The 26,219-nt window shown below is 43.6% G+C and overlaps 1 protein-coding gene across 13 annotated transcripts in view; it reads right to left on the reverse strand.

Annotated features, from left to right (window-relative positions):
- The window catches only part of CELF2 (CUGBP Elav-like family member 2), a 484,640-nt gene that overhangs the window by 283,831 nt on the left and 174,590 nt on the right, over positions 1 to 26,219 (reverse strand). The window contains exon 1 of one of the 13 annotated variants that reach the window (XM_029078006.2): positions 18,431 to 18,664. The exons of 9 other annotated variants lie outside the window; for them this stretch is intronic. In XM_029078006.2, coding sequence (XP_028933839.1) covers positions 18,431 to 18,537 — 107 coding nt within the window. In that variant the 5' untranslated portion in view covers positions 18,538 to 18,664. Of the gene's footprint in view, positions 1 to 1,981; positions 2,419 to 18,430; positions 18,665 to 26,219 lie in introns of those variants that run through there. 3 more of the 13 variants (XM_029078008.2, XM_029078009.2, XM_029078011.2) reach the window with 3 other exon arrangements.

The raw sequence follows: 26,219 nt of genomic DNA on the forward strand, positions 1-26,219 counted from the left end.
AAATAAAATAGACACAACCAACGTTTAAGAGCAAATCCCCTAAGAAATCATATTCACCTGCACTGATCTTGGGCCTACCAAGCAATAGATGACCCATTCTGAAAGCAAATTGGCTTTTGGATCCAAAGGAGATCGTCTGGGCTGAAGGAATATTTGTGGGGGCAGGGTGGGAAGGGACTCATTCTTAGTGCCGGGCAAAGCATCTCCAAAGTGAAGGTACAAAGGCTGTATTCACAAGAACAGTCTGACATAGCAACCTGAGTCACGTACTAGGGGAAAAGTACAAGTTGAATTTTCATAATTCTCAAAGTGAAAAGGGGAGCATCTTCAAATTCATTTAATGGTCACTAGGTTCTTGGAGTTCATAAACATTTCATTAATGGGATTTCTATCTGCCAGCGAACAGATCACACCCAGTTGAAATTGTGGTTCTGCCAATAAATCGCTCCTTGGGGTTACTGGCTAAGGGCTCACTATCATAACCTGCAACTTATGAGGGGCAGAGGACCCTATGGGTAGGGAAAAGGGAGAAAAATGCATGCAAAAGAGAAAAAAAGGACAAGGACTTCAAAATATACACTTCAAATGATAATTAATCAAGATTAATTTCTCAAGAAAATGCCAAAAGTAAATTCAATATTTTAATGTATCTGATTATCTGAACCGAGACAGTGAATCTGATCATTTATACAGTTTGACATTCTCAATGTTGACTGAACAAGATTGTGTAAAGGGTGCTTGGTCACCCTTTTGAGCAGATTCTACCCCAGTTTTGTGTTGTGTTTCTGTTTTTTGTTTTTTTTTAATCTCAGCTGTTTGAAAAATTGGCTACCACTGAATCTCTCAACTCATCAAACTTAACAGGGTAGGAAAAGGTTCTAGCACCCTAGAGGAAAAGTTAGTCGCCCGCAAAATGGATCATAAAACGTAGAATTGTCTGAACGTGGGAGAGAGAACTTGAAATGTTTCAGAAACCACTTAGGACTTTTCAACCTTAGAGTAGACAGAGTTTTCTTTGCACACGTACTATCACGGACACATTACAAGCGTGTTCCCCGAATCGGAACGGCCTCTGTCAAATCTTATTTCCTGATCAGGAGTTTTAATAGGGGCAAAACTTGAGGCCAAAAACTAAATGTGAATTTAAAAAATATATATTTGGGCTTAAATGGAATTCTAGAAACAACAGTTTTCAGCCCACTTTTTTTCCCTCCACTCCTTTGCTTTCCACCCCCCCTCTTTTTTCATTGATTCTCCTTTCTCCCTATGCCCGGAGGACCTGCCCCAAGCCCGGGACTTGGACAATGCCTGAGCTGATAGAAACTTTCCCTTGGAGATTAATGAGGCGGACCTAAATGGGCCATACTTGGCTCGCTTTAGGAATTCCAGCGCTGTCGTCTTTCTCCCATGTTTAAAAAAAAATCAAAACATAAAAAAAACCCAAATAATAATACAAAAAGCCCCGCCCAGGTTCACACGCATATTACCCCGTGCCTAGGGGCCGAGCCCCACCAGGTGACGTCCAAATTACCTTTAATTTCGGCACTAAGGGTGCACCTGGCTATTTTATTACTTTAAAACGATCCCTCCTCCGGTCGGGGCTGAAGATTTCCAAATTCCAAGTCGGGCTGGTGGGGGAATTTGGGGGGGGGGGGGATTGAATTGGGGAGGGGTGGCTGGAGGGGGCTGAAAAGGATGCGGCAACAATGCCCGTTCACACCCAAATCGACACAGGCAGGCGCGAGCGCGGATGCAAATCCCCAGGCGCGCACACACGTGCACACACGTGCACACACACACACACACACACATATACAGGCGAGAGCGCACACATGCACCGGGTCAACGCTGGAATTCCCCGGGAGGAGCGAGCGGGACCGGGGAGGTGGAGGCGGGGGGCGGGCGGGGTCCCGGCCGGTCCTTTCCTGCGGGGCCAGGGCGGCGGCCCCGGCCACGAGGGCTGCCCGGGACCTCGACTTACATTCGGTCGGACACGAGCAAGCGGCCGTCGACCATCATCTCGGGGAGAAAATCCAGCTTGAAGGAAGAAGTCATGGTCCGGGCGGCGCCGGCGGGCAGGAGACGGGTCCCCGGGCTGGGCTGATTCCGCAGCTGGGGCTGCAACGGGGCCGGGGCTCGTGCTTGCAGCGGGGCTCCCTCCTGCTTGCAGCGGAGCTCCTGCTTGCAGCGGAGCTCCCTCCTGCTTGCAACGGAGCTCCCTCCTGCTTGCAACGGAGCTCCCTCCTGCTTGCAACGGAGCTCCCTCCTGCTTGCAACGGGGCCGCCGCCGCCGCTGACCGGAGGCGGACGGGCAGGGACAGGTGCACGAGGCCTCCCCAAGGCAGCCACCCAAACCGGCAGTTGTCACATTCTCTCCCCCTCTTGTTTTTCCTCCAATCCCCTCTGAAATCTACTGCTGAGGCAACTGTCTATAGAGCACCAGGTGCTGAAATAGGAGGCGGAGCTCCGGGCCCACTGCAGCTACGGTTTAACCCCTGCCCACCCGGCTAGGGGTTCACCCAGAAGATGCAGCCCCACCCCTCTCCCCCCACCACCCCCCAAAAAAAGAATCAGTGGGAGAGAAATAAACCCCACTGCCCTGGAGAGGCCCCCAGAAGCGGCCGGAGGGAAGCAGAAGATTAGTCACCTTCTCCCATCGTTCTCTTGCACTTCCAGAGAGCAATCTCCTACAACTACAAATTAGTTTATTAAACCTCTCCACTAGAATCTTCTCATTTCAACTCCAGGGCCTGCCGTTTTTAATCACCTGATATAATGGGGTTAGACTTAGTGCAACTTGGCCGTCAGGGTGAAAAAAACAAAAAACCCCACCATCACCACCAACACCGAGCCCTCCCAAATTAAGCACAGAGTAAAAGCCACTATTTGGGTCAGATTGAAATGTTTATCAGTAGGATAGGACTGCCGTAGGTTGAAGGCTGGTCAATAATTTGGAAGATTTCCTGTTTCCATAACGGACATACCTACCTCCCCGAATCCACGTCCTTATATCAGAACTTGTCTTGGAAATGTATGGAAAATATTTCTGCGCAAATAACACTTTTCTCTTTCTATTCTATTGAAGGCACTGAATCACAGATCTCAAAATAAGAGGCATTATGTCGCATTTTCTAAGAGAATGACAAAGCTCAAGGCGTTGTAAGCACTGCAGGCAAAAGTATCTAAAAGCCACAGGGTGATTTATGCAAAATTCTCAGGATCCATAGCACAGTATCCATTAATGCCTAAATACCAATTTAGATTTGTGGAAAGATTAACCCGCAGGACAGTAAAGATGGCAAAAGCCCTCATCAATAGGCAAAAGTGGGTGAAGTTATTTATACCAGACAGTACTGGGGAATTGCATTTTTATGTCACGATATTCTCCTATCGTGTTTCCGGCGCTGCTTTCGGTTAAACCCGATGCAGACGATATGTTTCAAAAAGGAAGGGGAATCGTTTTAGAAAATGCCATTGGCATCAATTTCCGATATCAACTTATCATTTCAAAATGCATGTCACAAAGCCTCCTATAAATTCACATTTGCCATTTGGATACTCATGAATTATCATTCAATTTGCCTTCGAAATCTACCGAAATACAGCGCTTTAAATGTACAGGATGTCGCTGACTTCTTTCCAGAGGAGTTTGATTTTTCTTCCTCTCATTGAACCAAGGGTTAAAACGACAACAATAACAAACTCACAGAAATTCTGATTAGATCTTTGGGCCACAGAGACTAGGATTTCCTTTGACAAAGACAAAGGAGGGGTACAGTCACAGCACCCAAAGAGTTAACAAATTATATCACATGTTTGTACACTGCATTAAAGAGTCCCCCAGTGGATATATAGGAAACCTCAGTATAGGAAAGAGAGGGGTGGTGTTTGCATACAAGTCATCTTCTCATACATGTGCTGAGAGGCCTGACTCCTCTGGTCTTCAGAGAGGACCCCATTTTAAGAAGCAGTTGCATCTGAACCAAGCATGGGTACCCTCCATTTTCTGGGTTTAGACAAAGGAAAAGATGTCACCTATCAAAAGGCATTTGAAAGTCAAGGCACCGGGTGATCTAGGTTTGGGAGAGAGAACAGGCCTGGAATGGTCAGCTGAATCCATACCTAGAAAAACTGACTGATCTGATTTCCTTCAGGGGGAGAAACACATCTGGCATTTGACCTCATGCCTCCATGGTACTTAATCCAGCCTAGAGCTGGTCGACCTTCGATTTTCACAGTGCTGTCTCCGCAGAGTGGCCAGGTTGAGGATCAGGGTAATGAATTCAGAAAAGGACTCCCTGAACTGAGTCCTCGCCCCCTTCACACTCCTCTTTCTCTCCTCTACCTGCCACTCCATTGTCAGGCTTAGTAGCTAGATTCCCCATTGTTCATCATCACAGCCCCAAAATGATACAAACTGGTATGGATCCTTCCAGATTCCAGTGGGCAAGTAGTTGACTGACACATACATAAGACCCCTGACTTTCTTTGGCTTCCTTTGTAAAATTGAGGAAAACCATAATGAAATATTCTTATATTATTAAGAATAATGAAATGTTACACACTGACTAAATAGAGGGGAAAAAAAGCAACAACAACAAAACTTCCTAAGCAAAAATGCTCCCTCTTGAAAACAAAAGAACGCAGCAAACCCTTCCCCCACGAAATTAGCTTTTGAAAAGGCAAGCGGAAAAAATAATCCACTGGTGAATGAGAGGCATAAATTTGCCCCTTCCTATAAGGTGGAAAATGCTTCGTTAACATACGCATTCTTTTGAAATATTTATTTTACTTTTAATTGCATGTGAATTAGCTGGAAAAAGCTGTAGGGAAGCCCTCTTACTGATTTAAGCCTTCTCAGCAGTTTGTTAAATTCTAGTCTCAAATCCCTTGAGGGAATAGTGGATTCAAAGCAGCTTTTAATCATACTATAAGGAGGGTGAAGTAGTATGTAAGTAGGTCATAGAGAAAGCATTACAAGTGCATAGGTTATTGCTTTATTTAACAACTACACTGTAACACACTTTTCAAAGCACATTTGCTTTTGCCATTTAAAGTCAGAAGCAGGACCAGGGTCAAATACAAAAGGAAACCCACTCTATAAAGGATACAGAGACGTGAACCACGGAAAGCTTATGGGGTGTAGCTGAATTTGAATAGTTTGGCTTCCAGATATATAAATGATGTAGCGACCGCATAGGCACTTGATGTAGGAGCCAGAGGGGAAGGAGAAACACATCTTAGGGTTTTCACAGCGGTCTCCCAAGTGCGGTTCTCTCATTTCTAATATCCATTCCGTTTCCATGATCACAGCACATACACAATAGCAGTTTTTAAAAACTGAATTTTCAAAAGCACTTGAGCTTTTAAAGAAAGACCCCTTCCCCCAACACACACATATGCACATACGCACACATACGTGTGTGTGTGTGTGTGTGTGTGTGTGTGTGTGTATCTGACCTAAAGCTTCAAGTCTCATTTTACTCTAAGCTTTGGCGGAAGGGAAGATTAAAAACAAGTAGCCTTGTGAGGATCTTTTTTAAATTTTTCATGTCACAATGAGTGGCCGGCTTCCAGTATTTTGGCAGTTGGAGTTTAGAGGCGGCTTGGTTCTACTGAACTGTTGCTGGATACTCTGGTTTGGGTTTTTTTAGCCACCGGTTCTTTAGGAAACCGTGAGATGCGAATGGGAGCACAGGGGGTGGGGGACATGATCCCTGAAACCTTATCAGGCTCATTAATCGATTTGGAATTAGTCTTTTTTGGATTCTATAGAAATGGAGCCATGCTTTGCTCTTCCATTGCTCTCTCCTCATTCCCTCCAAACTTCCTAACTTGTCCCCTCTTTAATCAACTTGCTATTCATTTCCCAAACAAAAGGCGAAGCGAGGACTGGAAGCACTTCAAGGGAAACTTTCTGCATAACCTCATTCCGTAACATGTCTTCCAGGCAGTCGAGGCAAGTCCATAGTGCTCTATATCTACTGAACCCTCGTAACTCCCCTTCTCATCTTCCATCCTGCAACCCCTAGGCCAACACACACAGTTTCATTTCCAGATTACCACAAACTTTAAAATAAAAGACACTCTACCAAATGTGAATGTCTCCTACCCTGCTTCGTAGGAAAGAACACTCCAGAGCGAACAATTCAAAGAATAAAATCTGTTCTCTGGTAACCTTTGTTTCTGCTAAGTGTTGTGGATATGACACTACTTTAGAATTAGGAAATAATATAACTGTGACTTTTGACGGATGAGGAAAGTGAGGCCCAGAGAAGTTAATGACTTGCCCAAGATCACACAGCAGGCAAGTGGCAGAGCCAGGATTTGAACCAAAGTCCTTTGACTCCAAGATCTGTACTTTTTATACTAGGCCACACTGTCCTTCTGGCTTGTGTCTGACTAGAACGTGATGCCGGCAGAAAGGGAATAGTGGATTCCCTTTGTAGGTGGGGAACTGGTCAGAGCATGAGTACCATAAAATCATTTACCTTAACATGAGGTTCTTCAAGACCCTGCTTTATCTCAAACCTGCCTGTACAATGAAACACCATGTCAAATAATCGTATTTATTGAGTGCATACTATGTGCAGAGCAATGTACTAAATGCTTGGGAAAGAACAATATAACGATAAAACAGACACATTCCCTGCCCACAGTGAGCTTACAGTCTAGAGGAATTTGTGGTATTGTAGCAGACAGCTGGTAGGCAACTGCTACAGACAGTTGGACCCAGGGTACGATTACAAAGGAAAGGCTTGTTCTCCTTGGAGAGAGATGTAGAGAAGCTCCAGAGGCCAAGAAGAAGATTTGCAAGCAGCAACAGATGCTGCAAGAGAACTTAACACTGTGACAAAAGACAATCTTGAGAAGCTCAGACTATGAAAGGAAAGTATCAGTTGTGTGGTCTTCTCTTTTGCCATATCTGCACATCTGGACAAGATCCTATTGTCAGCAACATGTTCTCTAAATACAAAGGCAGGGATGTGTGTTTATATGTTATTTATTTTCCGATACATGAATGGGAAGGGAAAACACACACACACACACGAATAATAAGGCATAGTTTGAAGTGCAGTCTTTCATTTTGTAAGGGGAGCATGATACAGCAAGAAAACGTTTTGGATCTTTAAAGGAAAAGATATGCTCTTGATTTTCGATTTTCTCCTGTACCCAAACACCCCAGTTTGTTATAAGACAAGTTTCCATTCCCCAGAGGGTGGAACAGAAGCAGAGGTCCTTATTATTGCCTTTAAAGCCCTCAATAAGCTCGCCCCATCCTACCTCACCTCACTAATCTCCTACTTACAAGCCCAGGCCATAAACTTTGCTCCTCTAGCGCCAGCTTACTCACTTGCCCCCAATCTCATCTATCTCACTGTCCACCCCTTTCCCTCATCCTCTCCCTAGCCTGGAACTCCCTCCCCCTCCATATGCCAGACCATCACGCTCTCTACCTCAAAGCATCACTAAAGTCACATCCTCCTCCAAGAAGCCTTCCTCGATTAAGCCCTCTTTTCCCCAGCTCATACTCCTTTCTGGATCATCTACGCACTTCAATCTGTGACCTTTGGACACTTGATATTCACCTCACCCCAACCCCAAGGAACTTATGTACATATCTTTAAATTATATATTATAACTCCTTTATTCATATTCATGTCTGTCTCCCTCTCTAGACTGGAAGTTCATTATGGTCAGGGAATGGGTCTCCTAATTATGTTGCACTGTACTCACCCAGGTGCTTAGTACAGTGCTCTGCACATAGTAAGTGCTCAATAAATAAGATTGATTGATTGATTGGATATTGTCTACCAACTCTATTGTAATGTGCTCTCCCAAATGCTTAGTGCACTGCTTTACACACAGTAGACACTCAAAAACAGCATTGATTGATTGACTCTATTATCTCTTAGTGTTATGAGGATGACCTAAAGGCAATAATAGCAGCACATCTACACCCAGCCACAGAAAAGCTACAGGATTAGTTTTCCATGTGTTACAAAACCTAGCTTCATTAAAAGGTTTTGCCCGCACCCCTGGCTCTTCATTTCAAGCCAGAATCCAAACATCTTTCCCCCATCATATTTTCAGATTCAAATTTTATTAGTGGAGCTGATTTTGTTGAAACAATGTGCTCAGAGCCATTTGGAACGAGAAAAATGGGAACTAAAGGGGAATTTCCTATCATTTCCAGCCAATAAATTTGAAATCCACATGAATTTTAAGTACCTAAGAGAATATCTGACTTTGTGGCCATGTGTTTGTTCCTGGCCCATTCCAGCTTCATTAGCAAGTATCAAAAATAAAGGACAGCGCTTCTCAGAAGCATTTTTTTTTAGCCACGCCATGAAGTGATCATGTAACATAGCCTTTTGCAATCAGATCTCTCTCGAAAAAATTACAAAATATGAAAAGATATAAGCTCGGATTTGAGAGTTAGAACTTTCCACCTTCCCCTTTCCTGCATTTCAATTCTAATGGAATGGCAGTTTAAGGTTAGGTTAAGGTAATGCCCTGAACTCCTTTTCATTTATATTGAGTTACAAAAATATATCATTTCCTAAAACAATTAAGCAAGATTTTGTGGCAACATGCCAGAGCCTGCTATTAACATCCCATTTTATGTTTTAAAGCTAACCCCTCTGAAAAGGCACTTCCCCTAGATTTCATTATGCATCCTATTTCCAAATCACCCTGTATTCACACTAATATTCAGTTGTGAATTTATCTTCCTTTAGAAGGGTCTCTTGACTGAAGTTGGTGCTTTGTGGGTACCTTCAAATCATCTACACTGTAAGCTAATTGTGGGCAGGGAATGTGTCTGTTTATTGTTATATTGAACTCTCCCAAGCGCTTAGTTCAGTGCTTTGCACATAACAAGCACTCAGTAAATATGATTGAATTGAATCCAGGAATTCAGGCACAGTGCTAGGGTTTTCAGATCTCTCCCTTCCAAATACTGAAAGCACCAACTCTGTGCTTCCTCCTAAAGAGGTGGGGCTCCTTCACCCTCCACACGGAGCAAGGTGGGGGCGGCTGCAGATTGAACGAAGCAGCCGGGGCTTATCTGGGAGAGAAATCAAGGACGCAGCTTGCCCTGGTCCGTGCTGAGTTCCAACCTAGGAACAGCTGCTCTATTCAGAAGGCAGGCAGCAAGCTTCCTTTCCTGACTCTGCTGGGGATAGGCAGACCAGAGGCCAGTCTCAGTAAAAAGGGATATGTGAGTTCGCAAGAAAAGTGAGATGGTGAATGGAGAGAAAGAAGCAGATTCTCAAGTCTGCCCCTGGGTTTGATTCTAAGAATGCCCAGATCCCCCTCCCAGATACCTGACTTCTTGGCAACACGGTCTTTTAGGGTTTCAGAAGATTTATGAGCAAAACAAGCAGGTTCTTATTGGATTTTTCTACGCAACCACCGTCAGTCGTATCTCTCAGAATGGGGTCATCAGTCCACCAGAGTTGCCTTCTCCTTTTCTGAGAATCCACTTTCCAAACACACATTCAAGTGGATCCATCTAAACTGGGAGAGGGAGGAAATGAGAGATGGGTTCAAAGCCCTAAAGGGGACAATGAACAGCTGCAATTGGGAGGAGCCGGTAGACACGATTTGAGTCTCAGCCAAGGGGTAACAGGTGGGAGGGGATGGTGGGGAATGGGACCAAGAAAGGTAAGGAGACAGGGAGAGAGGGAGAGTTAGGGTTGGGGTAAAGGAAGAGGAGCAATAAACATGGGGCCTTTAGAAGGGGATTTTGCTTTCTGGGATTAGATATTACGGCCTGCCAGAGCCACTACTGTGTCTTAAAACATCTCTAGAGGTAGCAAAGATCAATTTCTCTCTCTCTCTCCTCTCCCACCCCCACCTCTCTTTTACGAACAAAAACACTTTGATGAACTGTATGCTCATTATAGGCAGGGACTATGTCTGTTTGCACTTAGTACAGTGCTTTGTACAAAGTAAGCACTCATATATAATTAAATGAATAAGATGAGCAGCAAGAGCTTTGAAGACACATGCATTAACTTTACCCAGACAACACACTAATCTCATGCAATAGCATACATCTAAAGTGTGGCAGACACATCTGAATTGGCAGCTGGAGAAGGGGAAAACTGCCATTTTGGGTTTGAACAGGTTGAAAGTCCCAAGAGAACTGTGTCTCATGACTGCCAAAGACTCCAGTGGGTGACTTCAGAATCATCCCATAGAACTCTCTAACAGACCAAGTTGACCTTGGGGGAAAAAGCAGAATGTTCACATCACAGGAATAGAATAGAAGGGGAAAGTTGTCAGAAATCAAATGATGGCTGCACCTCAAAAAAAGGGTTCTATAAAAGTGACAGGTATTAAAGTCATTATTATTCAGAGGGTAATATAACTGAACCATTAAAATTGCATGTGGGTTGAAATGGCAGCAAGCTTTCTAGCATGGGATGTGTATTTTTTTCCGCAAGATGGTTCAAATCTCTGGTCATTTTTAGATAATTTGAAATATTCCCAAACTCCTGATTGGCTTTTTATTTAAGACAGATTTCAGAAAAGATTCCCCAGGGGCCAAGGGAAGGAGTAATGATTTTCCCAATTCAGCAGAGCATTCCCTACACTGGGAGAAGGGAGACGGAACCATGGTCAAGGAGTCAGGAGACTTTGCTTTGTTACTGACTAGAGGGACGGGAAGTCACTCAAAAGTCACTCAACCACCTCAGTTTCCCTTACTGAAAATGGGAATGCTAATCCCTGCCCTTTCCTACTTCTTTTTTTTTAATGGCATTTATTAAGCACTTACTATGTGCCGAGCACTGTAATAAGAGCTGGGATAGATACAAACTAATCAGGTTGGACACAATCCATGTCCCACTTGGGGCTCACAGTCTTAATGACCATTTTACAGATAAGGTAACTGAGGTACAAAGAAGTGACTTGACCGAGGTCACACAGCAGACAAATGGCAGAGTCAGGATTAGAACCCAGATCCTTCCGACTCCCAAGCCCATGCTTAATCCACTGGGACACATGCACCTCTCAGGAATGCGGAGGAGATGAAAGATTAGATGATAGATATGAAAGCATTCTGAGTTTTTAGGAAGATAGGTATATTTATAATAAATTCCGGTGAACAGGCAAGGCATTTAAGAACAATGAGAAACCCCTCACTGTTCTTTTCTCCTCTTTCAGTTTCCTATTTTATCTCTCATGTGGTTCATAAAAACAGCAAGGACGTTAGGGAGTCCAGAAGGTGGTCCTGAACACTTGGCCAGCTGCATTCATTTCAGAGTGGACAACGTGTTTTCCTACAGGTACAGCTAAAATGATTTACAATGCAAGCCACTGAGACACAAATTAGAATTTATAATCTAACTTTCAACCAGATCCCTAAGCCTTGCCCAACTAGTTCTCAAGAAGGATGTCCTACCTGGTGGGGATCAGTTGAGTGGAGAACATAAAAGAAGAGCTAATGCACACTGGACTAGGAGGCTTAGGCCTTGAATGTACAGTGCTTGGTGCCTAGTACAGTGCTCTGCAAACACTAAGCGATCAATAAGTACCATCAATTGATTGATTGACAGAAGGGCAAGGTAACTCTGGGACCCAGTGAGGCAGCAAAGATCCATTTATCTATCTATGTCTCTCCTTTCCCATTCCACCACACCTTTTACCAACAGAAACACTCTGATGAACCATAAGCTCATTATAGACAGGCACTATGTCTGTTTGTTGTTGTAATAATAATAATGTTGGTATTTGTTAAGCGCTTACTATGTGCAGAGCACTGTTCTAAGCGCTGGGGTAAACACAGGGGAATCAGGTTGTCCCACTTGGGGCTCACAGTCTTAATCCCCATTTTACAGATGAGGGAACTGAGGCCCAGAGAAGTGAAGTGACTTGCCCACAGTCACACAGCTGACAAGTGGCAGAGCTGGGATTCGAACTCATGAGCCCTGACTCGAAAGCCCGTGCTCTTTCCACTGCGCCACGCTGTTGTATTGTATTTGGTATTTGTTAAGCGCTTACTGTGTGCCGAGCACTGTTCTAAGCACTGGGGGTAGATACAGGGTCATCAGGTTGTTCCATATGAGGCTCACAGTCTTCATCCCCATTTTACAGATGAGGGAATGGAGGCACAGAGAAATTAAGTGACTTGCCCACAGTCACATAGCTGACAAGTGGCAGAGTCAGGATTCAAACCCAGGACCTCTGACTCCAAAGCCCGGGCTCTTTCCACTGAGCCACGCTGCTTCCGTATTGTCCTCTCCCAAGCACTTAGTACAGTGCTTTGTACAAAATAAGCTCTCACTTATCGAATGACTATGATTAGCAGCAAGAGCTCCGGGTTTCAGTAAATGAACACAAACCCATCAACTTTACCCAGACAACTCATTAATCTCATGCAGGAACATACATCTAATGTGCATCAGGCAAATGTGAACTGGGGAAAGACAGAAGTGCTACTGTCTATATTCCCTAGCGATATTATGGGTAATAATAGTACTGATTACGGTACTTAAGCACTTACTATGTGCCATGCACTGTTCCAAGCACTGGGGTAGATACAAGTTAATCGGAAAAGATGGGGAAAGACAGAAGCACTACTCCCTATATTCCCTAGAGATACTGTGGGCTATAATAATAATAATAATTATGGTACTTGTTAAGTGCTTACTATGTGCCAAGCACTGTTCTAAGCAATGGGGTAGATACAAGTTAATTGGATTGGACAGAGTCCTTGTCCCACATGGGGCTCACACTCTTAATCCGCATTTTACAGATGAGGTAATTGAAGTCCAGAGAAGTTAAGTGACTTGCTCAAAGTCACACAGCTGATAAGTGGCAGAGCTGGGATTAGAACCAGGTCTTTCTGACTCCCAGGCCTGGGCTCTTTCCACTAAACCATACTGCTTCTCTATCATTCCTTTGAGAATACCCAGGGGGTGTTCTGGGCCAGGAATGCAGCATCAACTTCTGAAGTGGTTGGATGAGGGGAGAACGTGCTGGTGAACTACAGTGCCCACAGCCAACTGGGTACAGATTGAAGACTGGGCAGAGTTAGTGTTCCACTATCCCACTTACCCCAGAGGGAAGATAACCGATCAGTTTCTGAGAGGCACCACTATACTATCGCTAGTTGGCTTTTAGGACAACTAGAGACCAACAGCTTGTCAGAAAATCTCAACACACTAGTTTCACATGACCTGGGAAAATGTAATCTGAGCAGTTGGAGGTGGGAGGCGTGGCAGAAATGTAGCTATAAACCAGAAGTTTCTTCCTTACCATGACGAGAAGATTATAAGGGAGGCAGCAAGTATGCTTGAGCTGGGTGTCATGAGGCTTGGAATCCACACCCAGATCTTTTTCTGACTCGGATGGGTAATCTTAGAGAAGCAGTATGGCCAAGTAGAGAGAATACAGGAGACCTAGGTTCTGATGCTTGTTCCACCACTTATTTGTTGTTTGACCTTAGGCAAGTCACTTCACTTTTCTGGGTCTCAATTTCCTCATCTGTAAAATGGAGAGTTAATACCTGTTCTCCCTTTCTCTTAGACTGTCAGCGCTGTTGGGACAGAGGCTGTGTAGCATTTAGCAAGCACTTAACCCCATTATTATCATTATTATTATTATTATTACGTAACTTATCTGAACCCATTTCCTCCCAGAAAACAGGGAAAATGTCACCTGACCCCTCCACCTCACAGGTAATGCTAGAAGGATAAAAAGAGATACTAAATGGGGAGGTACTTTCAATTCTTATAAAGGCATCATGTAAGTCCCAGGCATTTTATTTGGGGGAATTTTAATTTTTATTTCCTCTCTGGGCCTATTGACTAATCTTGTTTCTAAAACTCCAGAGATGCATCTCTACCCCTAGCAGCCAATCTTGCAACATGGTCAAGTAGAAATGAGATGCAGAGGCAGCAAATCGTGCTACTCGAGTAATGCATGTCATTTTAGGCCCAGTGACATCCTCTCTCAACAGCTGCCATTTTCAGTTACTTTTGATCGAGCTGACATACAAGTAAATATGTTGGAAGCAGTAAAACAGTCAAAGGGAGAGTGATGGCGAAGATAAATAACACCTCTGCCTGATAATCCCTAATGACATTACAGGATGCAGAATGATTTGGTGAAACAGAATGTACCTCATCTAAAAACAACACTTAACTAGCATTTCTGACCCTGTTCTGGAATCATGATCCTGGGACTAATTTGGGTGGTAATGTGAGGATGACAGTATGACAATAGCCGAGTGGTGGCAGGGTGAAAACACCACCCCTTTCTACTCCCCCGGCCCCCCAGAAATTTTCCAGAATTAAATCTCTGGAGTCTAATGGTATGGGGTTTTCAGGAGTGCTCCAGCTCTGACACTTCATTTCAAATCTTAATTGGTGACAACATTCTAACTTGGTGTATGTTTTCCTTCTCCAGACACTCCTGTCAGCTAACTAAAATTCCACACATTTTTAATCTTGTCCGTTGAATGAAGTGCGGCAGTCTCTCTGGAATAAAAGTCACCGTTAGCAATCTCAAAATGGGCAGGGAACGTGCCTACCAACTGCTGAACTGTATTTCCCCCAAATGCTTAGTATAGTGCTCTAGACACAGTAAGCACTCAATAAATACCATTGATTGATTGTTACTGAGTGGGGGGAGGCAAGGGAGAGGGGCCTGGGAGACAGAGGAGGAAGTAGAGGTTAGACTAGGAAAGCGCCTCCTGAATTTGCAAGCAATGGAAACAGTTTGGAACTGAAAGAAGATGAGGAAAGCCCTAGGAGCCTCTCAAAGTGTGGAACAAAACTCCACGGAAGCTAATAAAGATGATTCACAAATCAGGTCTCTGCTGAATCGCTTTGCTCACATTAACATCTGAGGAGAAACAAATGAATACTGGAGAGGCAGAAGGTGCTGAAAAAGACACTGCATTCTGTTAATGATTTCCACAGAAATCTCTTTACAAGCAACTCAGTTGGATGTTTCTAATTTCCACACCAACAGTACAGCACACACCAAAAAAACTCAAGGCATGTTTTTCATCTAAAAGGTCTGGCACCTCAAGCACTCCATGAATGCTCAGCTTCTTCCCTTCCCTCCTTGGCATTTTCCACTAAGGTTTCATCAACTTAGGTGTTTCCAGGGCTGTAAGCAATGAACTTTCCATCAGCTGCATCTTCAGCTAATTAACCCTCCTGATTACAATAATTAGTATTGATTCACTCCCTGAATGACTTCCTAAGTATTCAAGCACAATCTGCACTTACTATAAAGTTCTAGATATGAATATTAATTGAATGTTCTCCTTTGTCTTTCAGCCCCAAAGGTATAGTTTGCAATCTTATATACTTAAATTTGATAACAGAAACACTTCAGGTTTTATTATAATTTAACAAAGAATATTAATACAATGGGGTTAGAGACAGTCTGTTGAACACCTGGGAAGTTACCCAGAAAGCACATACGTAAGGATGCTTGAGGTACAATTTTTGCATCCTAATGCCGAGAATCATTTCCACTGTTGAAATCTCCTATTCTGTCTTCTCTGCTAGGCTAGACTTCAACCTATAATTCTTTTTGGCATTTTTATGGTTCATTCTTTGGAAGAACCGGAAACAGACCAAGACTCCTGATAAGAAATGGCTGTTATCTCTTGTCACTGCCATGGAGAGAAATGTTGATGAGTTTATCTCCTTCCGAGCAGTGGACCTCAGTCATTCACCTCTGGGAGAAAGCAAGGGCTTAATATGGAGTGCAGGAAGATGGATCCGCTCCTGAAATATCTCAGAAGCGGGCATGAGTTATAAGCACTGCAGATGCCAAGCAGAGTGAGATCTATCTCACATGCCTGGACTGAAGAGGAAACCCAACACATCTTAAAGAACCAAATGGACACTGGGCAACACTGGAGAGCTTGATTTGCAGGTTTCAAAAGTTCTTTCAGTCTTGCTGTATGGGATGTTAGCAAGGGTAATGGGAAACGGAAGTCTTCTGGCCATGAGGAGTGTTGCCTACTGTGCCTCTTTTTTTCATGCCCCACCCTGACCCACGGTAGTACTGGTTGCCAGGAACTCCCGGCTTGGGACATGGCTCTAGATGCCAGAATGGAAGAACCTGGGCACATTGGTGCCATAATGGTCAACAAGAAGGGCTCTTCAGCTACCTTCAAATAATTAAAGTCCCTGTTTAGCGCTCAGTCTGAAAGAAAGGATCAACATCAAGACCCCCAACATCAGATATGTGAATCTCCTATCCTGGCTGGGTAACATGAAAAACAGATCATGGCTCAGCGATAAGAACTAGGCAGGACTGAACTCACTCACTGAGGGCCAGTTGATGTTTCTGCAGTCACTATCAGGAAAGAAGCTTCTTGTCTGGGGAATGCTGACAAGGTACTCTATTAAGCTTTGAATAAAATGTATTCATCTTAATTCAGTAGATGTTAACTTGGATGACCTACAAATTGCAAGGGTTAAAAACATATTTCATAATCTCTCAAATTTTAGCTTAACCATTTATTTCCAAACCTCCAGGAGATAAGGGATCCCTTATAAATGGGCATTTTCTCCTTCATAATGTTTCAAATTTACAATCAAAATACCTTATTTATATCACCCATATTTAAAAAAATGAACAAGGTCTATTCTGTGATGGAGTGTTTTCAAAATATATTTTTTTTGCCCTTTGCAAAGGTTTGCTCCTGCCTTTTCATTGATATTCCTTTAATTGCATTTTTTAAAAAATGAATTGATCTTCACCTATTCATTTTAGCACAGAATGCAGAAATATTCCATCAGCTACAGCCTTTAAGGAAGCAATTTTGAGCAAATTATAAATTATTTACTTGATATGAAAATGAAAAAAGTTGCAGACATTTTCACGGTTAAGATTAATACATTATGCCCACTAAATTAAATATTTTAAGGTATGAATACCAGCTGCACTATATTTAGCAGAATAATATAAACTGTTTAAGATTTTGAAAGTTACAAAGGCATAGATAGACCTTTTCATTCCATACTTTTATCTATCTGTTCCCTCTCACAAGGGGTGCACACTTCTCTTGCAAAGCCGAAGACTTTGAAATCCATAAAACATTGGTTTTCTTTCCATAATGCTGTGTTTTTTGAAGGAATTAAAAACAAATCAAGAATAAATAACAAAACTCAGCAATTTCTGTCCATGGAGATGTCACACGGCCACAGGAAATATTGCACAGTTTGCAATAAAAAAATTATGCGGGTGAGAGTTCTTTCACTTGTTCCCGGATTTCTAAAATATGTTCATTTTCATTTCTTGATTACAAAAATGGAAATAAGGTTACATATCCTGCCTCACAATCATTTTTTGATCTTTTAAACACCTCTACAATAACCCAAAGTCCACCAAGTAGGCAAACTTGAAAAGACCAGGCATTGAATATAATAGAGGCTGGTTTGACAACCAGATATTTGCCAGATTGATAATGGCATTACAAGCACTTGCAATCAATAAGTTTTCTTTCTGTAGTTAACCAAGAGGTTAGCAATAAATCTCAAACTTAATCCAACTGACATAGCTGCAAAATGCAAAAAGCTCTATGTACAGTGGCTATTAAATTAAAAAAGCCAACACAACCACAAGTAAGCAATACTTAAAATCCCTCGTTCTATATTGCCTAGATAAACAAGATTATGAAAGACATAAAGGGTGTTGAGGAAAGAAAAAGAAAAAAAAACCAGACTAGACATGCATTAAGCTAGTTTGACAGCTCCATTGTTTAGCTGTCCCATTGTCAGACCCAAAGATGTATTCAATGCTACAATGTCTGCTAGCAAATAAACAAAGGACTACATTTTTCAAAGAAGGGTGCCAATTCTAGCACAATTCCCGCTCTCCTTTCGAAAAGGTTAGCCTGGCTTGCTCTTGTTATATTATGGAGCAGTAATGAAGACGCATGCAAAGATGTATATGTGCCTGTCAGCATAAAGGCACCCAGAATCCCATGCACATACATCAGTCCACAAACACAGGTAATATTTTGGCGAACGGAACAAAGTGATTCAGACCTGATTGCACAGAGGACTGTCTAGGTAGGCTAAGTCCGGATTAAAGTGGTATTTAGAACACTAGTCTAATATGGAGTCTCCTTAGCCCTTTTTCACGATTATTCCATGCCCAGTACACAATAATGAAGTGAAAATATTGCAAAAGAAAAGAGGGATGAAGACTCAGATTCAGCTTTTTACAATTTAAGCTGCCAGCTTTCCTCAGACATCAGCAAGCCACCGTTCGATGTGCTTTCAAAAGGTAACTAGTACAGATATTTCTTGTACATTGCAGTCTTCTTTCTTTTTTCACTCTCCTTTAAAATAGAGAAAGTACTTGGTATAAAGAGTGGTCACTGTTGTGGCGGGTCCTGGCAACTAGAAAGCATACATTATAAACAAAGAAGACGATAACATACCTTAAAAGCAGCTCCTCATTTCTCATAGTAACAGCGGATTTGGGACAGCGCATGCTTTCTACACCGATAGTCTCAACAAAAGCCAGTTCAGAAGTGCGCTCAAACATCAATGCCACTGTAGCAGCTTACTAATGGCCTCTCCCTTTCTCTCTCTCTCTCTCTCTCTAGCTCTCTCTCTCCCTATTTCTTTTTCTCTCTCTGTCTCTCTCTCTCTCTCTTGTCAAAGGCTGAGTGGTGAAGCAACGGGGCCCCTGCCGATTCACTAAGCAGAAATAATCCTCTCTGACAAGTTATGTTGTCTGGGCATATTTTACATTAATGCACTGGGCTGCCTATAGGGGTCTTGTTTGCATTCACTCTTGCTTGGCTGGTATGTGTTCTCCTAATTACCATCTAAAAAATTAGAAAAAAAAGGGGGAGTGAGAAATAAATCAATTATCCTGTTTCTTGTTCCGTTTGGCAGTGGGAGATTGATATTTTGTTTATTCTGTAAACTATCGCCAAACACACTGAATTACTCAGGCAGGTCTGTGATGGGCTTGCACGCTTAAAAAAATTTTTGTCTGGGTCCCTTTCTGGTACGCTGAATTCCCGTTGTGACGACTCCGCTCTTCTGCTCTCGTTTGACGGAGGGGAAATCATAAGAAGGGATCCCGGGGAAGTGGGGAAGAGGGTGAGAGTAACTTGGGGATGGCATGGGCTCCTGTTCACCTTGCTGATCTGGGGTCAGCTGCTGAGAAGGTGGGTGATGCAATCCCCACTCAGCTCTGTTCTACCCCTGGCAAGAGCTACAAGAGGGCCATTCAGAGTGCAATTAGTGTCCATTTTTCAGTGGGGTGAGGACGAGTTGTTTTCGGTGGAGAGATCACGTTCTTTGTGCCAACAGGGTGTTTTTTTAACCTAGTTCATATTTTACTTCTCTGCAATGGACCCCAAATATTTTAGGAGACCTACCCCACCGAAACCCCTCAACTCAAAGGAAATAAAGACTACTGGTGAACCCTGACATTTTGAATAGTGGGGTTTATGAACGAGCAAACAAAGACTCTGGCATGGGTGGAGACAACAGGGAGATCATTCACTATGCCCTGAAGGGCCCGTGCTTAGCTCAGTGCATCATCCGGGATTGAGGCCCGGGGTGGGAGGTCCAGAACACGACATACCCATTTAAGCTTCTTCCAGTACCTTTCTTCCTAGGAGTTTAAAGCCCATCTCGGACATCATCGTCTTTAGTCTCACTGACTCTGAAAGCCAGCAATACACCTAAGCCTGTGGTTACCCCAAAATGTAAGATTGGAAACCTCCGAGGCTAATCTCCACCACCCTATATTGCACTTGACCTAGACCGGCTGCTGGCCCAGTATTCAATCTGCAAACCAATAACTCCTCCGAGGTTTTCTGATAATTAACTGCCCATGGAGTAAGGTCTCAGAGCAGTGAAATTATTTAGAAGAAGAACAGAAAGTCCAACTTCTTTTGGGTTGAGGATGGGTTTGGGAGCCAGGTGGCAGAGGAACAAGGTGGAGTGTGGTGGGGAAGGTCAGTAAGCCAGGGGATACTCAGAAAAAAGGGTGTTTTGAAATTCAAAATCCTCCTCGAAAATGGAGATGGTGAATGACCAAAGCTAAGGGACTGAAGAATTCTTAGCTTTATTCCTCTAATGTTCGACGATGAGCACCTAGGCATAAGTCATTTAACCTCCCTGTTGCTCTTTTTGCCCCTGCAATAACACTAATGTAGGTTAAGGCACCTTGAGAGTTCTGAATGAAAACTGATGCGTAAGTGCAAATATTAGTACTAAAGTGGAATGAATGGACTGACATCTGCTGTGGGATTCCAGCTATTAAAGAGAAGTCAAAATGAGCTACAAAGATATGAAGCCCTTTTCATTCATAACATTCACAGAGTTGGGGAGGGCAGGGAGGAAACTGAGCTAGAAGAGATTATCTAGTCCTTCCCCCTGCCTCCAGGCTCCTTGTGTTTCCTTATTTTGGAACTGGGGGCCAAATAGTAAGGTCATAGAGCAACATTAGATAATACGAACCAGCCAAAATACCTAGTTGGAACCTGGGTGACTGTCCTCCGACTTCTGATCCTGCTCCTTTTCTCTATCACTGTCCAGGCAGCGACTCCTGCTCCCAGAACTGGCTTCGGGGAGCAAACAGATGAGGCAGTCTCCTTAGGCTGTACCATCAGGGAGGGAGGCCACAGGATGATAATACCCCTGGAAACTTCCCAGAGTGCATCAGTGTGTAGTAGCTCATCTAATGGGAAACGCTGGCATGGAATAAACTGCTTAGATCCAGATTACTTTCTACTCTTGATCTAGATGTCCCTACTGCCCCCTTTACACAACACTGCAATCATTCAGTGGTATTTATTGAGAGCTTACTATGTGCAGAGCACTGTATTAAGCACTTAGGAGAGTAGAATATAACAGAATTAGGGGACATGTTCCCTGCCCAAAATGAGTTTATGGTCTATAGGACGAGCTTATGGTTAGAGGAGGGCAATACTTCAGTGAGCCATCTTTTCTTTCCTCTGTTCCCATGGGGTTATGCCTTGTCTGAGAATGCCCACAGGCTACCTATTTTCAATAGGTTGAGTCCTCCTCATTTCAAACAAAAAGGTTTGGAAGTACAGGTGTCGAACATAGAATCCAGACTTGCAATCTGTTATTTTAGTTGTGGCTATGCCAAGCTTATTGCATTATCGTGGGCAAATGACTTCACGCCTCCATGCTTCAACCCAAATCCCCATCCATGGCTGACTGATTCATTTACTATTTATTGAGAGCCTGGAGTGCGTTGGGTGCTTTACAAAACACACAGATGAAACCACTCTGACCTTTGAGGAGCCTTCGGCCTTCTGAACGCTATGGATTTTAAAGTTGTAAAGGACATTAAAGGTGGTGGCAATACCCTTGAAAGATGCCAGTTGTTCATTTTCAGTGAGTTCTGTGTTAGGATGTCTCAGGTATGTTTTCTGATCATCATATTTTGGCAACTAATTTTCGGGCTCGATGGCATTCACAAAAACCAGACGTCCTTTGTCTACCAAAGAGGTAAAATTGGATGTTCTGTGCACCACTCAGACTGCACAACATGTAATATCATATGGAAAGTTTTGTGGATATCCACTGGGTTGGGGGGAATAGCTCTCCACAGTCCACCACTTCCTCCCAAGCCACTGTGTTCCCCATTACTGCTTCTGAGGTGTAGGATTTGGTGGCAGCAAAAATACTTAAAGAGCTCTGATGATGAATTGGTACCAGATGGGAGAACAGACCACCTTAATCCTGGAAGGTTGAGCATGAAACCCAGCAATCTAATGCAATCCTAAATTTTCCTGAGTTGTGTGTGTATATGTGTGTGTGTAATAATGGTATTTGCTAAGCACTTACTCTGTGTTAAGCAGTGTTCTAAATACTGGGGCAGATACAAGGTAATCAGGTTGTAAACAGTCCCTTTCCCCACATGGGGCTCGCAGTCTAAGTAGGAGGAAGAACAGGTATTTCATCCCCATTTTACAGCTGAGGAAACTGAGGAACTGAGATGGTATTTTTTTAATGGTATTTGTCAAGTACTTATTCTGTGCCAGGCACCATACTAAACACTGGGGTAAATAAAGGCTAATCAAGTTGGACACAGTCCCTGACCCACATGGGGCTCACAATCTCCACCCCCATTTTATAGATGAGGTAACAGAGGCACAGAGAAGTGAAGTGAGTTGCCCAAGGTCACACAGCAGACAAGAGTGGAGTCAGGATTAGAACCTAGATCTTTCTGACTCTCAGGCATGTGCTCTAACCACTAGACCATGATGCTTCTCTACATGACTTGCCTAAGGTCATGCAGCAGACAAGTGGTGGAGCTGACATTAGAACCCAGTTCCTCTGATTCCCAGGCCTGTGCTCTTTCCATTAGCCCTTACTGCTTCCAAATATATACACGAAAGGACAGGGTTTGGGTGGGAAGATAAACAGTTCTGTTTTACACATTTTAAGTCTGAGGTGACTGTGGGACATCCAAGTCTTGCAGGCAGGAGGAAATGTAAGACTGCAGAGAGAGAGAGAGATCCGGACTGGAGATGTAGATTTAGGAATCATCTGCATAGAGGTGGTAGTTGAAGCCATGTGAGTGAATGATTTCTCCAAGGGAGTGGGTGTAGGTAGAGAATAGAAAGGGACCCAGAAATGAACCTTGAGGGACACCCACAGTCAGGGGGTGGGAGGCAGAGGAGAAGCCTGTGAAAGAGACTGAGAATAAACAGGCAGAGAGAAAGGAGGAGAACCAGGAGAGGACAGAGTCAGGAAGCTTAAGAGTTGAGTTTTAAAGTCCACCCAGCACCTAACCCTAAAATGAAATCCAGAGAAAATATATGGGTATGTAAATATCTGCTATTTGGCTCAGCTATTTATACCACTTACATTTAAAACTATTTATAAATACAGTTATTTATATATTTTAAGAATTTCTGGTCCCACCCTGCCAGAAACAGAATCAGAGCTGATGACTTTCTGCTGTATCCTAGTTGTTGGATTTCAACATTTACACAACAAGCTGAAGGGAGGTAACACTACCTCTTAGCACACCAGGGTTACATAAGGTCAGCTGGAGGATACTTGCGGCATCTTTAAAAGTGACTCCTACAAATGAAGAGCAGAAACAGTACAGTGCCTGGCACGTAGTAAGTGCTCCATGAATATTATAATTGTTAATTATTAAACTATGAGAGCTGGCCTAGATGGCCCCTGATTTGGGGATCGCCAGCCTTGTAGCTTAAAAGAACATTTTTGGAATATGGAGAGACCAAGATCATCCCTTACTCCTATTTTTCAGTTTCAGAGAGCCATGGTTACCATCTTTAAGAAACAGAGCCACTGCACTGCAGCTCAACAGAAAGACTGCACAGCAGAATGCCCAGATAAAAATGTGGCCGTTGGCCAAAGTTCTATAAAAGCAGACTTTTTTTTTCCAGAGTTGGTGCCTGTAAAAGGATCCTTCTCTGGGGTCCATCTTGTCACCTCGGGACTTGGGTTCACTGGGTGTATAGAAGTGTCTGAGATAGAACTCTGATAGGTGAGGGTAATGTTGGAGAAGCAGGATGCCTAATGGAAAGAGCCCAGGCCTGGTAATCAGGATTCCTGCTTTCTAATCACGGCGTTGCCACTTGCCTGCTGTAGGACCTTGGGCAAGTTGTTTAACTTCTTTGTGCCTCAGTTTCCTTATTTGTAAAGTGGAGGTGAAATACCTATTCTCCCTTCCACTTCTACTGTGAGCTCCAAGTAGGACAGAGACTGTGTCTGATCTGATAGTTTTACATCTACCTCGAGTCTTAGCAGTACTTGGCATGTAGCAGCACTTAAACGTACTAAAAGTTTTATTGTTATTATTAATAATACTATGAATATATTAATAAATTGGCAACACCAGAGGTGACAATAGGAAACCAAATCCAGTTGGTTAAATTATGTTCCTCTGTGCTTCAGTGCTCTGTCCTGCTGCTCCAGGGCCCAGCTGCTTCAAATCACTCCATTAGTCAAAAAATTGGCAGCTGGTTTACAAAAAGCAAAAACTCATCTCCGATGACCAAGACCTAGCCTAATGGCAATTCAAGCCCGTGTGCATAACAAGTGCTCCCTGGGTTTATCATAATCACTGGCAAACGGCAGCTACGGAATGGGAGGCAGCAAGGCATCATCCAGCAAGGCAATGGACCGGAAATTCACAGGCTGGCTCAGGGATGGGCTTTCAACCAGGAATTGGAGCGTTTGCCCTTCTTCCTGCTGGGCTCCTGGCTTGGACGCCTGCAAGGCGGGGGGGGGGGGGGGTGGGCGGGGGGGGGGGGGGTGAACCCTCAGCTGAGTGTCATCACATCCTATGGGCCACTTCATCCAAGTAAACTGAGTTGGAGCCAACCCAGGGGTGTTTCCAGGGGCGGGTGGAGCCCCTGAAACTTGCTCCTGCACCTGGGTACAGAACATGAAAATACCATATATAAAGGCATTTGCTGCCATATCTAATAATGATAACAACAATAATAATAATGCTAATTATGGTATTTGTTTAGCGTTTACTCTGTGCCAAGCGCTGTTCTAAGCTCTGGGGTAGATACATACATCACAGTCTTAATACCCATTTTACAAATGAGGTAACTGAAGCACAGAGAAGTTAAGTGGCTTGCCCTAGGTCACATAGCAGATACACGGCAGAGGCAGGATTAGAATGCATGTCCTCTGATTTCCAGGCCCATGCTCTTTCCACTAGGCCATGTTGTTTCTCTGTACTGGACAGGAAGTCAGGAACCAGCTGAAAAATGAACTGGACAACTGACCACCCTACTTAGAAACCTCTCTCTAGCTCCTCCTGTCACAAGGGCAGTTCAGCTGGTTCATTAGAGCCAGACCTCAGGTTACCTGAAACCATGGTCCTCTGCCCTGAGTTACATGTCTCTGAGTTTGTGGGCCTCAGGCAATGGTGGGATATGTAGTCCTAGTCAAAGAGGACATCCAAGATATAACTACATGTCCCAGGAACATCTGGAGGCAAAGAAGTCAGAGTGAGCCCTGATGGTATTCCAAGGCAGGGGGCTGATGCTGGTGGGTGCTCAGGTGATGTGAGGGAGAGAGGGAGGGAAGACCAAGGGTGGGAAAGAGAGATGGAGGGAGGGGAGAAGAGACAGAGAGAGGGAAAACAGACAGAAAGGAGACAAAGAACCAGAGAGGAACAAAGAACAAGACACAGAGAGCAGGGAGATATATAGGGCAGCTCTCTACTGCAGCCTCACTATTCTCCTCATCCCCATCCCACACCCTCTGGGGAAGCATTCGATCTCCAGTCCCCAGAGTCCTCTGGTCCCTTCTTTCTCATTACCCCATATCTCCTCACTCCCCATTGACCTCTCTTCCCATTCTTACCAAAGGAAGCTTTCTAAGATTTGGCAGATTCTGGAGTTGCAGGCTAACAGCCCCTACAACTTTTCTCTGCCAAAATTTGGGGGCCCAATTAGTTACCTGTGAACAGTGAGGAGGACAAAAGGGCTGTCTTGTCCTGACTTTGTAATAAGTATAGAAACACCATGCCTTGACCAGCCTCCGGGCTTCCCTGAGCCACCTCCTGGCTCAGAAATACAGGCCCTAATCTCTGTCTCTCACCTTTCCACTTCCTTGCCAATACATCCCTTGATGAAAGCAGCAGCTTCAGCAGTTGCAAGTGAGGGGGAAGGGAGTCTAGGGATAAAATTGGTATGAGAAATGGAAAATAAAGGAGAACTGGGACTTGCTTTCCAAATATCAGTGCTTAAATAGATGTAAGTAGCATGCTACAAAGTCCTTGGAATGCCTTACAGATCAGCATTAATTCAATAAGAGGCATTATTATAAAGAGTAATAATAAAACCTTGTTAAAGACCACAGAGGCTGTGACACCAGTGACAAAGGGTTAGTGCTCAGCAACTACTTCTGTAGGAGCTGATAAAGGTCAAGTCTGGATAGCTAAAAAGAAGAAATTAAAAGAAATTATAAATAGAACAATGAATAGTCTAGTTGAAAGAATCAACTTCCATTTGGGAGCTCTCAGAATTCCCCAAATCAGTCATGTGCAATAACATCATGACCCTAAATAGGCCAACCAAAGCCCCCAGTCAAAAGGAAAAACAGAACTGGGCTTCCGTTTCTGGGTAACTCAGGTTTTGACCGGAGCTTGAAAAATGAGGTCAGTCCCGCTTGATTCCAAGATCTACCCAAACGACGGCAATGCAATGTGGCCCTGAAGGTCAGCCTGATGGA

Source organism: Ornithorhynchus anatinus, chromosome 13 (genome assembly GCF_004115215.2).
Source record: "Ornithorhynchus anatinus isolate Pmale09 chromosome 13, mOrnAna1.pri.v4, whole genome shotgun sequence".
In the NCBI taxonomy this organism is placed as follows: domain Eukaryota; kingdom Metazoa; phylum Chordata; class Mammalia; order Monotremata; family Ornithorhynchidae; genus Ornithorhynchus; species Ornithorhynchus anatinus.